Source organism: Pseudoliparis swirei, chromosome 1 (genome assembly GCF_029220125.1).
Source record: "Pseudoliparis swirei isolate HS2019 ecotype Mariana Trench chromosome 1, NWPU_hadal_v1, whole genome shotgun sequence".
NCBI classification, from domain to species: domain Eukaryota; kingdom Metazoa; phylum Chordata; class Actinopteri; order Perciformes; family Liparidae; genus Pseudoliparis; species Pseudoliparis swirei.
Genome location: NC_079388.1, coordinates 10,361,180 through 10,383,697, shown reverse-complemented (window position 1 = coordinate 10,383,697; position 22,518 = coordinate 10,361,180). Strand labels below are relative to the sequence as shown.

The 22,518-nt window shown below is 44.0% G+C and overlaps 1 protein-coding gene across 17 annotated transcripts in view; it reads right to left on the bottom strand.

Moving 5' to 3' along the window:
• The window catches only part of clasp2 (cytoplasmic linker associated protein 2), a 53,007-nt gene that overhangs the window by 5,372 nt on the left and 25,117 nt on the right, over window positions 1–22,518 (bottom strand). For 2 of the 17 annotated variants that reach the window (XM_056421931.1, XM_056422017.1), the window contains 30 exons: window positions 20,134–20,274; window positions 18,612–18,685; window positions 18,372–18,464; window positions 18,108–18,253; window positions 17,727–17,862; window positions 17,543–17,613; window positions 17,314–17,373; window positions 17,145–17,222; window positions 16,742–16,909; window positions 15,736–15,776; window positions 15,223–15,375; window positions 14,612–14,635; window positions 14,032–14,049; window positions 13,089–13,190; window positions 12,860–12,886; window positions 11,573–11,599; window positions 10,199–10,372; window positions 9,925–9,969; window positions 8,762–8,869; window positions 8,338–8,400; window positions 7,686–7,795; window positions 7,511–7,534; window positions 7,188–7,343; window positions 6,876–6,967; window positions 6,729–6,792; window positions 4,987–5,150; window positions 4,010–4,088; window positions 958–1,101; window positions 667–810; window positions 437–543 (listed from right to left, as the gene is read on the bottom strand). In XM_056421931.1, coding sequence (XP_056277906.1) covers window positions 437–543; window positions 667–810; window positions 958–1,101; window positions 4,010–4,088; window positions 4,987–5,150; window positions 6,729–6,792; window positions 6,876–6,967; window positions 7,188–7,343; window positions 7,511–7,534; window positions 7,686–7,795; window positions 8,338–8,400; window positions 8,762–8,869; window positions 9,925–9,969; window positions 10,199–10,372; window positions 11,573–11,599; window positions 12,860–12,886; window positions 13,089–13,190; window positions 14,032–14,049; window positions 14,612–14,635; window positions 15,223–15,375; window positions 15,736–15,776; window positions 16,742–16,909; window positions 17,145–17,222; window positions 17,314–17,373; window positions 17,543–17,613; window positions 17,727–17,862; window positions 18,108–18,253; window positions 18,372–18,464; window positions 18,612–18,685; window positions 20,134–20,274 — 2,833 coding nt within the window. Of the gene's footprint in view, window positions 1–436; window positions 544–666; window positions 811–957; window positions 1,102–4,009; window positions 4,089–4,986; window positions 5,151–5,613; window positions 5,617–5,946; window positions 6,007–6,728; window positions 6,793–6,875; window positions 6,968–7,187; window positions 7,344–7,510; window positions 7,535–7,685; window positions 7,796–8,337; window positions 8,401–8,761; window positions 8,870–9,924; window positions 9,970–10,198; window positions 10,373–11,572; window positions 11,600–12,859; window positions 12,887–13,088; window positions 13,191–14,031; window positions 14,050–14,611; window positions 14,636–15,222; window positions 15,376–15,735; window positions 15,777–16,741; window positions 16,910–17,144; window positions 17,223–17,313; window positions 17,374–17,542; window positions 17,614–17,726; window positions 17,863–18,107; window positions 18,254–18,371; window positions 18,465–18,611; window positions 18,686–20,133; window positions 20,275–22,518 lie in introns of all 17 variants that reach the window. The other 15 variants (XM_056422022.1, XM_056421932.1, XM_056421937.1 and 12 more) reach the window with 15 other exon arrangements.

The following is a 22,518-nucleotide window of genomic DNA, read 5'->3' as shown; positions in this document are numbered from 1 at the left end:
ATCGGATAACCCTGTGGCGAAAAAGAGGCAGCACACGAGGTGCCGATAATTGTGATAGATATGTTAATAATACACATTCGATAATATTTTGTCAATAATCCAGAACCTCTACAAATTTGACTTTTGTTACTCACTATTGAAATAAAAATGCCAAAAGAGGAAAAACGCATAATAAACAAAGTTCTAAACAAATTTGACTGACTTTATATAATAAATTCTCCCAGTTCTGCGATAATATTGTTATCTGGAATTATTTTGGTATAATAATCGTATTGTGAAGATCTGATATTGTGACGGTCCTACAGCCAACTGAGCCACACTGTAACTAATGTTGATTAATCCATATGCACATCTGTAAACTTTACTCTCATATTGTCCTGCGTTCATGATAATATGGCAATTATTGCCAGATTTTGCAAGTGTGCGTGAGTGTTACCTTGGTGAGGGGGTGTTCTGGGAAGTGTTGGTGGGGGAAGTGACCGGGCTGGACCAGCTTGCTGGAGATCGGGGGGTGTGGCGCGTCAGAGGGCTGCCCATTGGTGCCTGATGAAGTGACAAAAAACACACAAGTTACATTCAGTTAGAAAGAAGTATACTATTAATGCTGCACTATAATGATTCACAACCAAAGCGTGCCATGTGTGTCTGAAACGCTCTCTTTGTTACCTGTGCAGCGTTGCCAGTGTTCTTCAGATGGTTTTGAAGCAGCTTGGTGGCTCCGTCCTGGAAGGTTTTGGGCAGAGCTGCCAGCAGCATAGTGAACTCTGGAGTGTTGAGCTGGAACAGTGAGATTAACACCGACTGGGCCGCCTGCAGCACACAAAATACATCCCTCAGTCAGAAAGACTTGAAATCACGATCCTCTTGTGTGTGCATTCATGAATCAAAGGCTGTAGTAGTTCTTTCCAAGATCATGAGAATAATATTATGAGCTGGTGGAGGTTTGTGTGTCGGCACCTTTCTGACGTCAGAGCTCTTGGGTTCAGTCGTCCAGGTGATGATGCGGGAGATGGCGAGCCGAGTCTCACTGGAGTTCACAAAGTCTGGAGCTTCCATCTGTAACGTCAGGGTGTCGATATACTTCAAAATGGCCACCTTCACCTGTAATACAAAAAAGTGCATATATACAACTCTTGAGTAAGTTGACGGATAGCCAAGATACTGCATGGTCAACATTCACCTGCAAAGACATGAACAGAGTAACCACAAAACTACAAACACACACACGCATGGAAAAGTGGCCACCAATGTTCACAGACATGTACAACCACAGCAGCAGATTGAGCATCTCTTGCAGGTCTGAAAATCAAATGAGCTGATGAATCAGTTAGGGAAGAGCAATCTAGTCAAGGTCATGCGCTGCATCAGGTGGGCAGAAAAAACAAATAAACAAATATAAAAGAAAAGCGATGACAAAATAAAGGAACCAATAAAAGCAAACATTCCCCACAGGCCCCAAAATGCCACAAGCACCATCTCTGCCCCGACTTTCTTCCATCTCTTTCCAGATGCACCTTAAGGACCAGAAACTTCCTCCAAATCACTTAGCAGCATTGCGCGCCATATAATTGCTCCCCCCGGAGCACACTGACCTGGGAGGACTGGCTCCAGGCTGCGGCCTGCTCGTCTAGAGAGCAGGCGTGGCGCCGCACTCTGGGGGGGAACAATTTTACCCCGGACCCTCCCCTGCCTCGCCCTCGCCCGCAACACGAGCTCCGTACAGGCTTCAGTGAGAAAGAGGAGAATCACCGCGTCAACCAACGGAGAAAGAAAGGGAGACGAGGACAGGGGAGGGCAGACAAGAGAGGAAAATGGAGCAGAGGGAAGTGGAAGGGAGGGAGGGAGCAGAGAGTTTAAGAGGAGTACAAAGATTGGAAAGTAGGCCTGGGCGATATTTAAATAAGATGATACTATTCTGAAATTCTGCAATATACAGTGTAATCATTCAGGCCACATGATGGCGGAAAAGAGCTGTGATGCCTTGTTAATCAATCACAGTTTATATATATATATATTAGTGCTGTGAAAAATAACGCGTTAACTCAGTTAATTCAATTACAGGTTTAACTAGTTATTTTTTTTAACGCATTTAACGCATGCGCAGAATGAGCTTCCAATCTGTCTGTTGTTGGTCGTCGGGACGAAAAAAAAAGTCACTTGCAAAATGAGCTTCCAATAGACCACTTCAATCTGAACTCTGTCCGCTCTCATGCAGACGGTCTGTTCATCGGTAATGATCCTTCCGCAGGTTCACCCCGGAAACCTTGTTACGACTTTTACTTCCTGTAGATCAGGGTCTCAACACGTCGATCGCGACCTGCCAGTCGATCGCGGCGTAGTGTCGGTAGATCGCATGACATTAAAAAGATTGGCCCGCCCTGACATGTTCTCTAGAGCACGTCTTTGTTCTTTTATTAAACTAAACGTCTGTTGTTGATCGTATCTCCACAGCAGCATGTCACTTCTGTCTCTTCGCGTTGCGTTAACACTTATCGATCTCCGTCTGGCGCGCCACAGAGCTCCGTGCGCGCGCATCGGGACCGAGTCACTTGTCAATCTGTCCACCTTTAGATTGTATCATGGTGGAGTTAATGGTTGACAAACAAGAGAAAAATGCTCTGTTTAACCCTCCTGTTACCTTTACATTTACGAACATATTTTACCCTTGGGGTCAATTTGACCCCAGCAATTAAAACCTCCAGAAAATTATTAGAATTAATATTGCTTCCCAAGTTTAAGTGTGAGGTACTTTATGTTTGTTTGTTGACTACCTAAATAGCCCTTTAAATAAATAAAAAAGTTGATATTTCTGATATGTTTGACACAGTGAAAAACAGCCTGGGGTCAAATTGACCCCAAAGAACACCGACATTAAACATTGAATGGGGTCAAATTGACCCGAAAGGTAACAGGAGGTTTAAACATTCTGTTTAGGATGAAGATGTATTAATGTTCCATATGGAAGAAAACTGCTAAATAACTGCTGAGTTGCAGCACCATTGTATAGAAGAATGTATAAATGTATATATCCGTCTTTTGTCATAAATCTCTATGTTCTCACAAAATATACCGAGAATATCGGTAATATGTGATTAATCATGATTAATCCACAAAAACCTGTGATTAATCCGAGTAAAAATTTTAATCGTTTCACAGCCCTAATATATATATATATATATATATTTATTATCATCATCATATTGCTGAGAGGTCGCTATGAGCCATCAGACTCTGAGAACAATGTTTTATGACTATCAGGTCACAGAGTAGGTCCACGATGCAAAGCTGTGCTTTAAGTGGCCACGTCTTCTCACTACCTGGAATGTGTGACTACAAAAACCACAGCTGAGAGCAATAATACAAAGCATCAGCGAGCAATCTCTTAAATTAAAAAGAAAGTTTTAAACAGCAGCAACATTTTGCCAAGCCAAATGAAGAACATGTTAGTCTTAAAGAAAATGCATATTTCTGTAAAGGGGTGAAATTGTGATACTGTAAATATATTTCATTGCCCAAGCCTAGAGGAAGCGGAAAAAACCAGGGAGAAAATGAAAAAGTTGTGAGAATGGGGCAGTGGGAGGAGGCCGAATGACAGAGATAAAGGGGTTAAGGAGAGCAAGGAGGAGGGATGAAGTCAAAGGTAAGTGGTGGGAGGGACAGGTGATCCTGGTGAGGCGAGAGGTTGCCCCAACAGAAGGGTTAGTGAGGTGGAAAGTACGATAAGTTAGAGGAGGGAAGCTTGAAGGGAGTGTCCACACTGTAGCAGAGCAAAAAGTATATGGAGAAGCTTGATCAATCGCTGTCCAATCACAGCCCAGGATTCATGGATTTTGAGAGGTCACATCACTGACATCAGTACAGCCAAGGTTACACAATCCTTAAGTTTCCAGCCTTACAACCATCCTTCCTCCTCAGCCCTCCTCAACTCAGGCCGTCACTCACTCCGCACTCTTCCTCATTTATTCACACACTATATATATATATATATGAATATGAACATGTAATTTACCTTGAGGTTGGGTGTCTGTGTCTGGTCCACAGTAAACCTCATGAGAATAGTAAACTGAAGGTCATTGGGAAAAGACTCCCTGTCAGAGGGGGAAAAAAACATTACATTTACAATGGAAACTCATCTCATGAGAAAAATGACTATGTGAATATAAAAAGTCAGAGTAAACAATTCATTTTTCAAGGCATAGAAGACAGCCTGTATATGAAGAATTGCCCGACAAGACGTGCATTACATAAGAGATAATGAACCCCGACAGGGTGAGCAGATCCTTCAGGCCAAAGAAAACACGGTCAAGATCATTTGTGACACGAGCTAAAACTGTCTGGGTTTATTTCACAATGACGAACATGTTATCCCTTCTTTAAAGGACGACAGGAAGGCCTCTCGGAGGTTGCCTCTCTGGCCATTAATTCCTAAATATGGACAACTCAAAGGGCATAACGCTGCTTATACCACGGTCACAGAAAACAATTAAGACCATTCATTTATTTTTGTATTAACTTTGTGGTTTTTCTGAAGCCAATTCTCTGTTTCCATGGTCACAGACTATTAGGTTATTCAATGGAAACGACATTCATGGAGTTACTACAGTAAAAAGAACAACCTTAAAGCTAACGTTGTGCTAGCAAGACTCCGTCATTAACATGGCGTACGATTGTAAATATAAGTTTCCAGTATGTTGAACAATAACATTAGCTAGCTATCCAGCCTTGTGATTGCTCACAAATCAATATCAACATCAGCGACAGTTTCACTGGAACTAATTAGTTAGTGTCCGTTATCTCGCAGCCAATCAGAATTGAGTATTTACTTTGACCGTGGTATAAGTAACAAATAATCTAAGCACAAACTAGTCGGTGGACCTAAATGGTTTTGTTCTGCATCCTATTTTCAAAGGTTAGGGTACTTAAGTTACCCATGGGTCATTTATATGCCTTAAGGGCCAGCCTCAACTGTGATAGTGTGCCACTCACCGTGTGACATCCAGGGCTCTCTGAACTTTGGCCTGTACGGAGCCCAGCAGGTCAGCTCCCATCTTCTTCAGCAGCTGTGTGAGCAGGACGAACAACCAGTCCTGCAGATCTTCCTTATGGACGTGGATGAAATCTACCAGCGTCTCCAGGAACATACTGAACACCTAAACACACACAGAAGGTTTGGGTCACACAGGGACTCAGTCGCTCAACAATTCACTTGTTTCATGTACACATGCATGCATACACGTAGTCCTGCATTTACAGTGTTATTACAGCATGCAGGGAGGTTATGCTGAAGTATTGTGTGAGAGTAGCATTAGTTCCCATTGTAGAGTTAGTGGTTATTCACTCGTTATTGCAGCGTCACACTTTGATTCCCAATCACCAATTTAACATTAATCACCGTCATCAAATTATGAAAAACAATATTGGAAGATGACCAAAATGAGACAAGAATCAACAAACACCAATCAGACAGCATGTGGTCACCATCTCGACATGCTGGTGGTTGGTTTCAGCAGGAAAGAGTCGTTACAAGCAGCTGTACTGTGAGGAAGGTTAGTGAGAGAGAATTTCATCCAAACACAATGTGTGAATACAGTAACACTGATTGGTCAAACTTACTCTCTACAGAGAGTTCCAGAGTGAGGTGGCATGGAGGGGAGAGAGAGACACATCTGTTAGCATCCTGACGAAGAATATGTGAATGAACTCAGCGCCTGTGTGTACGCGAGAAATCTTGAATTTCAGTCCACTTTCAATCCCCAAAAATGTTAAAAATTGAAAAAAGAGGCAAATAAATAAGAGCAACAACATTTATTGAAATGTAAAGAGATGTTTTGTGCACACTAGGAAAAATAACAGAGACGTTGAAAAAACAAGGGGGATGAGAAAGAAATGAGGATGGTGTGATAGATAGATGGAGGCAGGGGATGGATCCAGGGTGAGATGCAGTACCTTGAAGGAGGCTGAGCTTATACCGGATTCTGCCGTGCCGTACACTCTGCCGGAATCTCGCTGAAATTCATCAAATCGTCAAACGTCATACGAGGGGGACGGAGTGGGGCTCACACACCTTACGGCATGTGTGAGACAACGGGCACTCGAGAACGCCGAAAGAAAAGTGGCAATGTTATAGAGGACGAAACGCAGCTGGTTAGTCAGAGAGGAGCCGTCAGACCGAGTCTGCGCATATATCTATATTTAAGTGCGTCCGAGTGTGTGTGCGATCAGTGTCGTCGCATCAGATTGCAGGGAGGGAGGGCAAAGAGAGGGAGCGCCAGTGAATGCAGTGAGCACAGCCAGTGGGCTGGCTGCAGGGACAGAGCAATCCCACAGGGCGGCGGAGAGGTGCGAGGTCACACGTAAACTCAGGCGTGACATGCCGTTAGACAACAGTCCATCACACACTCTGCATGCCTGTGATTATGTTGGAGTGTAAATATCCATGTGAGTGTACAACTGAGAATATAGTTTGACATGTTTATCCTGACCTTTATTTCAATACGTATAAAAAAATAATAATTAACATCTGAGTGTTGAAACGTTACTGTGTGCGTTAACAAAGAGATCCTTGTGTTTGTTTTGGCAGAATCCGGTACAGTGAAGGTTGGTGGGGGTAAACAAAATACTTGGAAATAAAGTTAAAAAAAGTGGGTGAATGATGAATCTATTATGATATTGTCAATGAGTGAGAGCTGTGCATGTTTGTGTGAGTACTTGGCAGTATTCAGTCATACCTTACTGTGAGGGTCTGCAAACATCCGGGTGAAGATTTCACAGAGCCGCTTTAGCTCCACCCGACTGCAGATCATAAACACACACTTAGAATAAAACCAACAATGAATTTAATCTTTAAAAACGTGCCTGCCCGGTCTGTGGCTGACCTGAGGATGCGTTCGTTCTTCAGCAGCGCCTGGAGACCCAAAAGCCCTTCCTTCCTCTCTGACCAGTTGGCACTGGCACAGCGGTTCAGCACCTGGGAAGAACCACAAAGACTTCTATATAGGCACTAAGAAAACAATTCTATTAAAAAATATTGAAAGAACTTAACAAGACTTGTATGTGCAGTATGTAGACAAGACATACTGAGTAGAGGAAACATCTGCCGACAAGACAAGATGCGCTATAGTTTATCTAGTGAAGGAAAGTGTCCTGTTGTTTGGCCTAGTGACTATTTGGCTGCTGTTGGCGCCAACCTCAGCTACGTCTTCTGTCTGCCTCATGTAGGTGGGGATGGCTCCTCCGTTCCTGGAGCTGTAAGACCTCTCCGAACAGGCGCTGGATGCGTCGCTGTTGGCGTCATCGTCAGAGTACATGCTGGAGTTTTCGTATCGCCGCCGTGCTGGCTTCTTCTGCGGGTGGAGGACAGAAATCCAAAGGAGATGAAATTAAGCTGAAAATGAAGACAGTAAGAGTAATACCAGGCACAGGCAGAAAACATCACTCACACACCTGCTTTATTGACCACACACACAAATACACACACACACACACGCAAGAGGCAGGAGAAGAAGCTGACCTTGGACTGCATGTCTCCCAACAGCTGACAGCGTTAAACAGAGGCAGAACCAGGGGTTAGTTAACGCACACACACACACAAACTCCAGGAGACGTGAGCTGCGCATGGTGACAGCTTACTGAAATGTGAGCAGAGTTATTATGTGTTCTTAAGTGTGTCGTATGTGTTTTAATACCAGAGCATCGGCGAGAGCCTCTTCTACATCTGAGCCCGTGTTGAGGACCCTCATGGCGCTGACTGAAGAAGAGAGATGACTGGACTGGCTGATGCCAAAACTTGATCCTCCTGGAGACAATCAGACAGATAGAAAGAGTGGAAGTAAAGAGAGAATACATGTTAGACTTAAGACCAGAGATGGCTAACTCTCTTCTCTCACTCGTCCGCTGATGATCCTCCATTCTCTTCTTCATCCACTCTCAAACCACACACACACACATTTCCAATGGGGATGAGATGACTTGTTAGGTGACATTGCAGGAGCTGCTGGGGGAGAAAGTATGATTGACTGAACACACGGAGGAACATGTTGGCCTTGCAGGAAAGAGGCAAAGCTAAATAAAGAAAACAAATGGTCAAACTGGCAGAATGGTTGTCAACTGGAAACTTAAAGGGCGGAAACATGCAATTCCACTGGAAGGTTCGACATCCTGGAGCAGAATATACAAATAAATAAATAAGAAAAAACTGATGGACAAGAGAAAAAATGCATATCATTTAGGGAAGATGCTCAGTACCAAAGAGAACAAAAAGAAAACAGGTGAGCGAACGAACACAAATAAAGGCGACGTGGGTGGGTGAGGTACGGAGAAGTAGTACTCAGCCTTCACCTGCAGCCCCAAAAGTGTCAGGTGTGTGGAGAGCTCCGGTGGAGCGAGAGTAGCTTCGTGATGCTGCAACCAAGATTAAAACACACATACAGAGTTTAACATTCACGCGACCACACACACACATGCATGCGCACACACGCAAACCCAATTGACACACACACACACACACACAGATCGAACAAGGTGTGAGAATAGAAAGAAAGGCTGAAAAACATGCATGTGATTGTTTTTCAGATTTTAAATCACCCTCAACTTGTTATACTGTTGGGATTTAGTTTAAACAGACTCTAAAAGGTCAATAAATGCCTAAGTTTCCTTTTTTTGAGCGAACTTAATGTAAACGAAAATATTTCTTGTCTCTTTTGATCATTCTGAGTTTACTCGTCATCCCTCCTGCGTTATCGGTCTACAACTGGCTACTCACCAAGGGGAGTGAAGGAGCGAACAGGGCTCGTGTCGCGGCTGCTCTCCCTGCTGGCCTCTCTGCTGCAGCCCTGACTCATACTGGGCCGAGGGATACGACTGCCCCGAGCTAACGTCCCCCGGGTTACAACACCGCAGCAGAGGGAAGGATGAGTGGGGAAACAGGGGAAGGAGGAGCAGCGGAGGGAAGAGAAGTGGTAGTAAGAACACGGAGGACAACGGGAAGGGACATCAAAAAGACAAAGAAGAAAGACGAACATGAGTAGGGACAAAAGAGAAAGAGAGGGGGGACGGTACACGGATAAAGACATGAATAAGACAGAACAGGCGAAAGTGAGAGGGAGACAAACGAGAGAATGCAAGCAGTCGGCTCCCAGGGAGCATCTCAACACATTTGAGTCACTTCCTATTTGCACGCAAGGCCTCATCGTTTCAGCTCGTCTATGAACTGTCCACAAATACGGCACCCATCAAAAGTGCCCCAAAACCTCTTTAAATTGATTTGCCCAACTAACAGTCACATATGACATTTTGGTTCAATATAATAGTGAAATGTAATGTTGATTTACTAATCGACTCAGCTCTAGTTGAGATGCACCCAAAAGAAGAACAGGACTGCTCACATTAATACAAACAATGTGTGATAATCACGTGCACTCGGGCCATCACCCTGCAGGTCGCACACAAACACACAGAACAGGAAAGGAGTGATTTGAGATGAATCAAGCGATCAAGGGATGGGGGAGGGGAGGATCTGCTTTTTCATCCAGCAGCATCACAATCAACTTCACCGTTCATCGCTCTGTTGGTCAGCTTCAGCATCTACCCAGCCAATCAGGGTTACCACAGCCTGCCAGGGGGTTACAAAGCCCTGATGCAGCTCCACTGATCCTGCTAGAGGCTCATCTCTCGGCCACTCACAACAGGTTAGTGAAGACAGGGAGGATCTGCTGATCATGGGCACCCATCACCATAACAGAGCAGCCATAAAGTCAGAGACCGGTTAGAGAGGATCGCTCTATGAGGCTTGATGGTGGGATTGGGATTGTAAGATTTGTAGTGAAGGATGGAGATAAAGAATGAGGGATGATTTTAAGATGCAAATAGATGGATTGAGGTTAAGAGATGGATAGGAGAATAGTCCGGTCGAGGTCGGAGCCTTACCTCCTCTGCTTGCTCCGTTGTAGATGGAACTAATACTGGAAGGAGCTACGGCACAGAAGCACCAGGGGCAGGAAGAAAAGAGGAAAGGGAGCAGGAGGGGGGGAAAGTTGAGATCAAAGTGTATGAGGACGATTGCGTGTGCTACTCCTCAAGGACCACTGAGTGTCTGAAGTGGAGTTTTATCACCAAACCATCATATAGCATCTGAGCTGTTGTGAAAAACGGATGCAGATAAAACAGAAAACAGTTGTGCCAACAGTAATTGTTTACTGACCAACTGACAGGCGGGTGGGGGAAGAGTCTCTGGAGCAGCCCTGGCTACGGGGGATACGGCTGCGTCTGGTTTTGTCCCCGCTGGACCCCGCCAGCACCCGGTGGGCCCCTGAGTTCATGGTGCTCAGGGCCGTACTCGTCAGCACACGACCCGGAGAGCCACTGCGACTGCCAGCTTCAGAGAGACGAGGACGAAACATTAAGACAGGGAGAAAGTAAGTCAGAGCTCGGCTTCGGCAACAAGAGGAATCTAACCGGGAAAGCTGCAGAGGAACAGAAGCAGCCCTCCTCTAATGTGAGGGGCTTACTTTATAAAAGATGGCAAGTTTAGTATATACACACAACTGAAAAGACAGTTGCTACTGCCCTTTACTTAGTGGAACTACTTTCCAAACACTTGTTTGGAAATAACATTCACTACACATTTTTTAAAATACACAGAACTTAAATTGCTAACTTTACAATGTTTGATGTTGGAAAGAGGATTGATGGGGCTCGGAGAGTTGAAAACCAAAAGACAAGTACATTTTAGTGTTGGCACCTATTTTTGCTAAATCAGTTATTTTGTCCAAGATGAATACATAACTTTTGATAACAGAGGTTTAAATGTCTCCTCCCCATGTCATCCCATCTCCAACTGCAAAGCTCACCGTGTGTCTAACTCTACAACGACTCACATTACTAACTACCTGAAGACAAAACAGTTGAGAAGAAGCAGAATGTGAAGTGTGTGAACAGACTTTTGGGGAACGAGCTGCAGAGCTTCCACATGAAGAAACTAAAATGAAGTCACTCACACACTACCTGAAAAAAGAATGCTTCTACGTTCTAGTACCTAGTGACACAGAGCTAAATAAATACACTTAATTGCTACATACAGCTGTATACTTTTAGTGGGAAGGAAGACTTGCACCTCTCGACATGTTGTTAGATTTGAAAGACTTCCTTCTTTTCCTCATCTTTTTACATTTACAGATTCATAAATATCTTAATTGTCTTATGATTAATTAATGTGGATTTTATAAATGCCAATTTTAGAGAGACTACTGATAAAATAGAAACAACAATTATTTGTTTGGTATCTAAAAATAAATATCATAGAACTGAATTCCATTTTTTAAGGCAAAAACAAAGGCTCTCGATCTTTAGACTACCCAGAGTGCAGAAACACGAGGCTCCCAAAGCAGTGTGTTTAGCATGATCATAGAACAGCCATGTTAACAGTCTGTGACTACTAATCCCAGCATGCCAGAGTGGGAGGAGCTTTCAGTGACTTTTCTGGGTGCATGAGAAGGAGGGGAAAGGCAGGGCAACAGAGGAAAGGCATTAAAGATATTAAAAAAGAGCGGAAAAAGAAGTAGTGTTGTAATCTTACCACCAACAGGGGTAGCAGACTGAGATCCTGAGCCATTAAGCCCATTGGTTGAGAGGAGGGGGGAAAGCAGAGGCGAGGGGAAAGGAATAGCAGATTAAACCAGATGAATTATGTGTTAGCGCAAAAAAAGCGTCATGGGAGTCAGAGCACAGTACGATGGGAGCGCATCCTGGTGTTCCACATCAAGAATGAAGGTGAAGCACTCAATTTATTTAAGAGAAAACAAGTATTGGCAATATGTTGCTAAAACAAACACACACACTGTACCAGCTGCAGATGATAGCCTGGGGAAAGCAGTGCATGTTGGGACAGCTGGCAGACGTGTCAAGCAAAGCCGCTTCACAATGAGGAAAAGAAAATGCCTCCAAGGAAAATATACTAAAGAAAAGTCCAAACACACCGTCACACACGTAGAACACCTCTAGAGGTTCAGCTGCCGGTTCGGCTGTTTCTGGGAAAACCGTTTCCCATCAAAATGAGCACAAATATGCAGTTTTTATGTGGCTTTTCTAATCTAACTGTAAATAGGGCGTTTCTTTTTGAAAAGTTAGTAAATATTGAAAAAGTGGAAAGATTAAATGGTTTTGTTGCGTTTTATTTAGTTTCTGTCAAGTTTGAATTAAGTCCGTTTCACTGATTCTGGTGGCTTTGAGGAGAGCATACGAATTGGGTTTAGTATATTTTATTTCCATATAATATTGGTCCAAATCTTGTTGATTTGATAGATTACATATTTACTTCAACACGTATAATATAGCATTACGGCGGAGAAGGGGCAGTGCGTCTACCCTGATGTCGTGTTTCCATCCCTGCAGCACGGAGCCGAGAGACAGTCGTTGTCCCCGCAATGAATACTGACTGTAACTTTTCTGTCTGTTGCGCTGAGAGTTGGCCTTTGATCAGAAGCCTTCCATTTGGTCTCAAAATGTCCAGATGTAATTGGGGCAGTGGTACAATCAATGTCCACTTTTAAACTTCAGTCTTCTTGGAAAACACACACACACATACACTTTATGTGTTGCAGCAGTCACTAGCTCAGTGGCTTGTGTCCCTTCATGTCTGTTGGAGTATTTCTAAAACCCTACATGACAGAGCAGCGGAAATAAACCGTCCACCACACCATACTCAGTGATGAAGACACGGCATGCATAGAAAAAACACACACATTAAAACACACTCCTCTTTACACAAAACACCTTGATCAGAATGAGAGCGATAGCAGGTGGACCACCATCCCCACTGTGGTACACAGATAGACACACACACTCCGACACACAAACAGAATACCTGGTGTGCAATCGGATTCGTCGGAACCTGAAGGTACAAAAACATTTACGCTTATCGTCACCGTGAAGGCAACAAATAATGATACTCTACAACAAGAGTCTGAGAAACTACAAACACGCACTCCATTGCTGTGTTTGTGTTTATGTGATGTGGTAAGTGGACTCGACACCCAGAACACTCCAGTCACAGCTGGGTTAAGTCGGCCGTGTGCCGGTGGGGGGGTACATACGTTGGGACTGGGAGACCATCTTAGTGCGGCTGCGTCCTCTTGAGTCCACCTGGCTGGACACGCTGCTGGCAGTGGACAAGGGCTGCTTGGTACGTACACGGCCTGTATTATGCAGAGGGAATAATACTGATGAACAAAAACACACACACACACACACACACACTGCTACACTTCCTACACATCTAGTTACATCTAGTTTGCAGCTGAAGCCCAGAAGCCAAGAAGCACTACAGCTGACCACAAGCCACTAATGCTGGAAGCGGCTGAACGAACATCAGATCCTAAACTAAACACTCAACCACACAGATGCATACACCAGGGATGCTTCAGTGGATTAGCAAGCCATCACTACGTAGTTATTTATCTTTAAAGTGTAAGTTCACCCCCATGTCGGAGTCAGGGGCTGAGATGGGTTAAGGAGGCAGGAGTTACTCTGACCGATTAGAGGTCTTAATAAACACATTTCATAGCATACATAAGTCCAACATGGTCGACTCTATATCAGAGAGGTTCAGGCTGATCTAAAACAGTTGCTATTTTCAACCAATGAATGAACCCAATGTGCTGTAACTTGTTCAGTATGAAGTGATTATATGTCGATATCAAAGAGCTTCTTGCAACATTGTGCAGGTTACTGTGAGAAATTACTGCAACAGTTCATAGATATCATCAGAGCGTCATCCAATCAGCTTAAAGCTGCAATTCATGCACACCATTCTTCTATGAAAATACCGGTTCATCAGCACAATCGATGTTGGATGTGTGATCGGCAATTTTTCTATTTTACATTTGTGCTGATTAAATTGAGGGTGCCGCTTCAAGGATTTCAATACATATTGATTCCTAGCGATTCCGCTGCAGATGTAAACTAATTTGAACATAATTTAGTCCACTTTCCCAACTAGAACATCCCTCACATACGCACACCTAACCACAGTCTTACCATTGTCTGACCTGGTCCCTACAGACAGACAAAGAAGGAGCAGGTTGTAAATGTACACTTCACCTGCATGTTTCATACTGTATATTGGCATATTCATATCGTACCTTTAGAATCTATGTATGTAATATATATATGTAGTACTGTGCATCCTGTACACTACACTGCCATCTGGAACGTCTGGTTGCTAAACTGCATTTTGTTGTCTCAGTATCTGGACTCTGCAATGTCAATAAAGTTTAATAAAGTTCAATCTAATCTGTGTGCAATATAACTAACCGTAAACATCCTAAGTATCCTAAAGCCTCGAGAACTTATTGGTCAGACCTTTTCTGGATAAGATTAAACTGCAGCAAAGCAGAAGATGATCTTAGATGTGTAATTAATTTGATCCATCATGTGATGAGTAGGAAGGTGATACAAATGAGGGTGGACTATAGGTTGGACAGCAGGGGGCGCTGTGGCCACACACTGCAACAAAAGAAGCTGATATGTGTCATGAAGTGAGGAAAGGGAAAAGAAGAGAAAGAAAAATAAAGCATAAGTAGGTTGCTGCTGGTGAAGCGAAGTGAGATGATCTTACCATCCGTTTGATCAGAGGCATCATCTTTAGTGGGAAAGAGAGAAAGTGGAAGAAAGAAAAGGGAAGAAACACATGGAAACAAAAGGAGTGATTGATACAAATGGTTATTAAAAGTAAAAGACACACAAATAAATGGGATTCCAGAAAAGGGAAAATTAAGATCAAGTGTCAGTAACATGAAACACAAAACAATAAAAAAGTATTCAGAATAAAACACAACAATGAGAGGGGGAGAGAAGAGCACAGTCTGTATTAGTTACAGAGCATCTGGTCAAAAAAGGGAGCAGATGCAGTGGTCAACATCAAAATAGAGACAAGAGAGGACGATATTCATCAACAGAACATGCACACGGACAATATTCAACACATGTACAGGACACATCAACAGGCAATGAGGAGGCAGCAGGAGAGGAGAGGAGAGCGGCCAGTCCAAGCACTGGAGTGTGTGAGTGTGTAGATCCATCCGGCTGAAGATGTGGCCAGCTTATATATCGAGGATAACTTTTGCTTCAACCTGTCACGAGCCTTAGCAGCACGACCTCTGAGCCGATTTGAGGCGACTCCTCAGACTCATCTGATGACTCATCTAACTTGACAGGCAGGACCCTTACCCAGTGAGGAGTAGCCGCCAGGGGGCAGGCGCCCCGTTACCCTGGTCTGGCCGACGTGTCGGTGCTTAGCGACTGCGGCTGCATTAACATCCACGTCACTACGGGATCGCTGCAGGGAGGCCGACGGCAACCCACCCGTTGAACCCGCAGGGACTGATTGGACAGGAGGAGGAGGAGGAGGAGGAGGAGTGTGTTGGAGAATGGATGGGAGGTGATGAGGGTATAAATACGTCACAAACACATGCAGGCACCACACTACCCAATACTAATACCATACAGAAGTAAACAAACAGCCAGACACATATACGCATGTGTGTGCGTACATGTGTGCAGTAACATAAACACAACAGGATGTGGCTGTACGGACACAGGCAGATGTAAATGAGAATGATGGAAATGTCTCTGTGTGAGCTGATGTTGGTCACAGTGTCTGTGTGTTTCCACAGGAGAGAGTAAAATGAGATTATGTGCTGAGAGAGATTGCACGCGTGTCTGCCGAGTGTGCCGACTCACCTCGGCCTGGAGTTGCTGTCCATTTAGAAGTCAGAGGCCGACTGACCGAGAGAGAAAAGAAGGTCAGTCCATAACAACATCAAATCCCAAAGAAGAGTTGTCCTCTGTGCCCTGAAGCCTCTAACATAACATTTGTCTTTGAATATGAATAAGAACAAGATATATGATATCATAATTAGTGCTGTGAAAAATAACGCGTTATGATTAAATTACAGGATTAATTAGTTTTTTTTTTACCGCATTTAGCGCATGCGCAGAATGAGCTTCCAATACGTCTGTTGTTGGTCGTCTCTACAGCAGCAGACAGAAATGACATGCTGCTGTAGAGACGACGGACCCCCCCCGTCAACAACTCTTCTCGGCTCGCGCGGCAGAGCTCAGCCGCGATGCGCGCACACTGGTGAGCAAGTTATGTGCACCCCTGTGTATAAATGTATATATCCGTCTTTTGTCATAAATCTTTATGTTCTCACAAAAATATACCGAGAATATCGGTAATATGTGATTAATCATGATTAATCCACAGAAACCGGTGATTAATTTGATTACAATTTTTAATCGTTTCACAGCCCTAATCATAATATATACGTTTACTTTTAGTCAGCACTATAATACTGCTTTTTCTCTAAAGGCAAAGCCATACTAAACACTTTTTACTTACAGCAAGTAAATAACAAAAATTAGTAATAAGTTTGCCAGTAAAAGACAAAGCAGAGGCTGCGAAGCTTTAACACTGGTGGAAGTTACTGGAGATTTGGTCTTTGACATTCATCCATCACTATTAGCCTTTTTGGATAGGAGAGATTGGAGGAGAAAAGTAAATTGAGGTGATCTGATCCATGTGCAGCAGTAGGTCCACACATGGAGTCTGACAAATGGATTTCTCAAATTGGTTCCTGTCAAAGTGTCATCAATCTTAATTTTCAAGACTCAAACGTGCTCTTAAGGTAAACCTAGATGTATAAAGTGAACTATAGAGGGTAAATGATAGCTGAGCATTGATTACTTGAGGCTCTCTTGAGAGGAGGACGAGGAGCGGTCACTCTGGGGAAGAGAGGCCACGCTGCCAGAGCTCTTCAAGCAGGACTGAAGGATCTTCTGGTACGATGGCTCCAGGGAGTTGTAGAGAGCGTCGGTCTCCGCTGGAAAGTGGTTCCTCAGACCCCAGTAGGCCCTGAGAGAGACAGCAGTGGAAGACGGAGGTGGGACAGAGAATGAAAGGAGGAGGGATGACAGGAGGCAAACGGAAAAGTTAAAGGGAAAGAAATAAGGATGAGGTAGAAAGACGATAATAGAGGAGGCAAAATAGAAGAATCGAGGAGTCCAGAAAGGAAAAGGAAGGTAGTGAGATATTTAACACTACTTGTCTTGAATGTAATTACATTTTCAGAAATGCCTGTGTGTCTTACTTGCGAGCCTCTACTCTAGCCTCCGAGTCTGCATCTCGAAGTCCCTTCTTGATGCTCTCAACCAGAACTGCCGTGTGCCTGCAAGGGAGAGCCACATATGTACCAAAAAAAGGTGCATTAAGTTTGAGCAAGTAGAATCGCCGGTTTAAAACATTGTTAGAACACTCACCTCTCCAGAGAGTGGGTTTGCCATTCCTGGAGCAGAAGTTCCAGGAAATCAAAACAGCGCCTGGAGAGGACCAATTGTTATCGTTCTTATTAGAAAAACACACATTACTTCACAACACTATTAACATGTTGTATGACTTCAAAGCTGGTAATTATTTGTGACCTGCTCAATACTAAAAAGGCCTTTTATCCCTGCAGTGTCAACACCAGAGCCTTTGTTCTCGACTCACCTTCGGACAGCCACAGACTTGCATGTGCAGTTGCTGGTGATCAGGGGGATGAGCCGGGGGACGTGGGTGTGCTGCAGAGGGCAAGCAGAGCACGGACGATGTGAAAGGGAGAATGACCCAGTCATCAGACAACAACAGTAACACTGACCACAAAGACTGTATACGCTTGTTTTGCAAAACTCACCCGTATGATGATGCGAATAGCCAACATACCGGAGGTGGCCATGACTTTGGCACAGTTGGGGATGAGGTTGAACAGAACGGGAACAATAGCTTCCGCTCCATGGTCAAATTTATTCCCCAGCACTGATGAAAGGTAGCTACAAAAACACACCATGTGCTATAATAAACACCATGTGCTATAAACACCAGTCAAAACTGTGGCAAACGTCATAGTAAAGTTCAATAAGTGTCACCGTACTGTTCCCTATGAACTAAACGCCTGAGTGTGTTATAAAGGGAGAAGTGAATAACTGTTTTTTGACAAAGCCGAGGATTGTACAGGTTCTCTTGATTCCTCTCACTGCACATCAGGCCAACAGCTGTATCTGTAATCAACACTCACGCCACAGTGATGCAGGCCTCTCGGACAACTTGTGAGCGCAGGTCTTTAGCGGACAGTTTGAAGGCTCCGTCCAGTAGCCGGAGATGCTGGTAGAAACAGTCGTAATTCGTCGCGCCTGCCACCAGCAGTGAGCGGACCTTCTTCATCTGTTATAATAAACAAAAACAACAAACAGACACAACAATCATAATCGGTTTTAAAAAATGGAGTTTTATTAATATATATAAGAGAAAAAGGTATGAGCGTTAAGGTGAAAATACTGACAGCGTTGGCTCTCTGGTCCCAGTCATGTTTTTCATCAGAGCAGATCTCCCGGATCTTATTCAGGTTGTCTTCAAGATCCCTCGATGAGTAAATCTGCAGCGAGACAGGAAATCAGGAGAGAAGGAAAGGAGCAGAGCAAATATGTGAAGGACAAGTCTCAGCAAGTATGGCCTTCATAGCCCGTCAAATTGGGTTATCAGATGAGATGAATGTGTATTTATTCTGCCGTGTGTTGTGTACCTGGACAGTGGGCACATCTGTGAAAGCTCGAATGAAGTCCTCTTCATCAACTCCCCCTGCACTTTCCTTGGACACTAGAAAATAAGAGCAGTCAATTTATAAATAGGTCTGTGTATGTTTGTACGACAGCATGTGTGGCTTCAGATTTCTGTTCTGATTCTAGTTTCACACAAGCACACTTCCAATCACACCCACGCAGGCAAGTTAGTGGGAGCTGCCCGTGTTCCTAATGGACTTCCTGGCACTAATGGCCATGTCAATTACATTTCTCTGGGGACTGGATGCTCTGTAGACCACACCTCCTACAACTCCTTACTCAAGGAGCAGAGAGGAGATTGGAAGACGAGACAAAGGAAGAAAAATAAAAAATAAAAGATGAAGAAAGTGAGCATTGACTAGCTGAGGGGATGATAATATTTCATTGCTATATTAAGTGACACGTGATAAAGAGAAGACATTCACAGGAGGAGAGGCCGAAGGAATACATGGAGGAAACAATGCAGAGAAATACATCCTTTCCTCCTTTCTCCCGGGGTTCATATTTCAGGCTGTTCTACAGAGACGTGTCCATCGATGGGGCCGGCAGGCTATCTGCAGACAGTATCCTATTCTCGGGGAGTAACGTGGTCGCCGCCTCGTTATGACGCTCAGCTAACGGCACTCCATCACCATTTTTAATTATTTTTTATTACCAGCTTTATAGAATAGACATGATCATGGGTGAGCAGTTATGACTGCAATAATCATACTAATGTTGAAAGGGAAGGCTTCCACAATTATAGAACTACCTTTGCAAACAAACAGATTTGGGATATTTCAAGCTTGAGACCTTTTTTTGCCAGTTTATGGGAAAAAAATGAAATATCTGTCTTCTGTCTGAGCCTTGCATTCGTGTGTATACTGTCATTTAAATGCAAAAACAGAGGAACTGGCCTCTCTGCGCCGCCATCATGGAAACCCGTCTGACAGTACAAGCTAGACAAAAACTCATTCAAATTCAGATTTTTTAAAATAAAAAAATCCTCAGCAAAGGGTCAGGCATTTTTCTTTTCATCATATTAAACTTAACAAGATTAAGGCTTTGAGCTGTTGTTCAGTGCAAGTAAAAAATACCCAGCACGCGCTTGCATGTATTAGTGACATTGCTGACACAGATGCATCAGCAGGCAGCAGGAAATTGGCTGCATGTCCGTGAGAACATAGCTTTCGTCCAATAGAGAGGAAGACACGGCAGAAATCAATACAATAATAGAATCAAGACGAAGCAAACGGGCCATCTACAGCAGGAAGGAGGCTGGACGTAGAGGAGGCTCTCTCAACGGGAAGGCTCTAAACCGTTTCTACAGGCCGGAGTCAACCACAGATATGAGGCTAATAAGAACCGGAGAGTGTCGCAGAGAGACCGCCATGTCGTGTGATGTCGCCTCACAGCCCCACTAGTCGGTCCCTATGCACTCACCACCAGTAACACGAGTAATACTACATTCATTGTTTGTGTGTAAATGTAGAGGAAGTTAAATACCAAGCTTGCCACCGGTAGCGCTGGGCCTGCGTGCAGAAGAGGACTCTGCAGGCTTCTTGGGAACTTTTGGGACCTTGAAGGCAGCCTGGGCGGCAGAAGAACGATTCCCATCCACACTGTCATCATCTTCAAAACTACGATCTGGAAGGAGAGGACAGAGAGAAGAGTGTTACCATCCGCCCTGCAGGCAAGGAAAAGTGTGTTTCAAACTTTTGAAAAGTCCTAGAAAACATTGTTATCGAGTCAAATCCAGAGGAAGGATTGTTACTGATTATTATCATCACGCACACGCCATAACTAGTCGAAACACCCAGGAACAAGGATTTTATTTATTCAGTGCCGGCATGAGTCATTATTACCTATCAGAAAATAATCATACCGACAAAAAGACTCGACATCTACTCTCAATTAGCATGTTGAAATCTGGTTTCTGAAATATTAACCGAAAACATATAGATTATTCAAACCCTGGATTTTATTTCCTTTTTTATGTTGAGCATAAGAGTGTGTTGTCGTTTGAAAGAACGAGAGGAAAAGAACAGAGGATGGTGATGCCATAAAGTGCTTAGTCAGGAATCTCGGAATCAATTCTCATTACAAACGTATCTGGAAAGCGGAGGAAGACAAACCGACACAGATATATACGTTCACTTCTTGGAGCCCAGAAACACAGACGATGATCAAGATGTCGACCCAACAACCCGTGACTCTGCGGCCCAAAACCCTCAATCTGCATGAGGCTAGCTAGAAAGCCAGCATGGGAACTTGAGACACGCTGGCAACAACATCGCAGCATTTTTAACGTACATCTACCAGCAAAACAATTGAGGAAGACTATATGTGAAGACACATGTGCACACACACACACACACACACACACGTCGACTGTGGAGATGAAACTGTTGGCATAAAAATACAATCTCGCTCTGGTCGCTCTGACAACCAGCCGTAAATGAAATGCGCCAAAGCCACCACCCTACACCTTGACTCGTACATCATGCTTACCTACACGCACACACAGATACGCACACACAGATACGCACGCAAAACCAAATTGACAGGCATGCGTGTGTGCGTGTACATTCAAGCTATATGTTCACAGAGATTGCAGAGACTTTTTTGGTCACGCTCAGTAAATGTTCAGCAGAAATGTAAAGATGCAGACACACATCTGTAGCCGTGAAACGATATTCACACACACACACACACACACACACACACACACACACACACACACACCTCCCAACACACACAAATCCATCAAAGCACTCACAGTCACAGATCCGCTGGCAGATCAGTCGCTTCATGCTTCTGGGAGGGCGTGGTATTTGGGTCCCCCCTATTCTTCGAGCAGTACCATACACAGACACACACCTCACACACCCGTCATGATGAGGCTAAAGCTGCATACACCTCAGACCGCTGGCCAAAACCCCCCACACCCACACAAGTGCCGGCATTTTCTCTCCCTCTCTACCTTCCCTCTCTCCTCCTTCCTTCAGCAGCTTCACAGCCAATCAGACAAAAGATGACATCATAGTGTTGCAGCCAGTGCGGAGGCAGGACTATGAGTGTGTGTAATGGGAGTGAAAGGGACACACACATACACACACACACACATATTCACATATTCACAGACACCCCAGGAATATTAACAGGGCTTCTCTGTGTCCCTGCCAGACCAGCAAACCTAAACTCATTTACCATTGACAGCACACTCTCTCCAGCCTCTTCACACCCTCTTTCTCTCACACACAAGTAGTTATTAACCACATCTTAACACACTTCTTATGTTGCCACATTCAACTGACACGAGAGTCATTCACTTTTTTCCTCTTATCATACACAAAAGAACAAAGGATAATGGAGCAATGTTTAAAGGAGGTTGTGTGGGGAGGGTGAGGGTGAGAGACCACACCCCTCCATCTGAGGCCTTGACCCCCCTCACACACACACACACACACACACAGAGCATAGTCTGTGAGTGTGAGAACAGTGACATTTGGTTGTTTTGACTCAGTTGTCCACGACACTGGAATAAAATGAGGTCGTGAGGTTCACGAGACATTTTCCAGGTTTAATTTGAGGATGCTGCATCCACATCAGATAAGCAGCGGAGAAACCACAGACTGTTAGATACAAATAAACAACAATATAAATCCTTCGCAGACAAGTCCAAACCTAAAGACATCAGCAGACATTTGAAATTGTTCTTGGTGAACCTCTTTCAGGCCTATGTTGCATTGATTCAGACTTCTTTTGGGGATTTATTTTGCGTTTCGTCTGGTGCGAAAAGTAAAATAAAGGCTTAGTCGAAATAAAGTCAGGTGACTGACAGACAAACTATTTTTTAAATTTGGGTGAAATAGATAAAAAAGGATCACA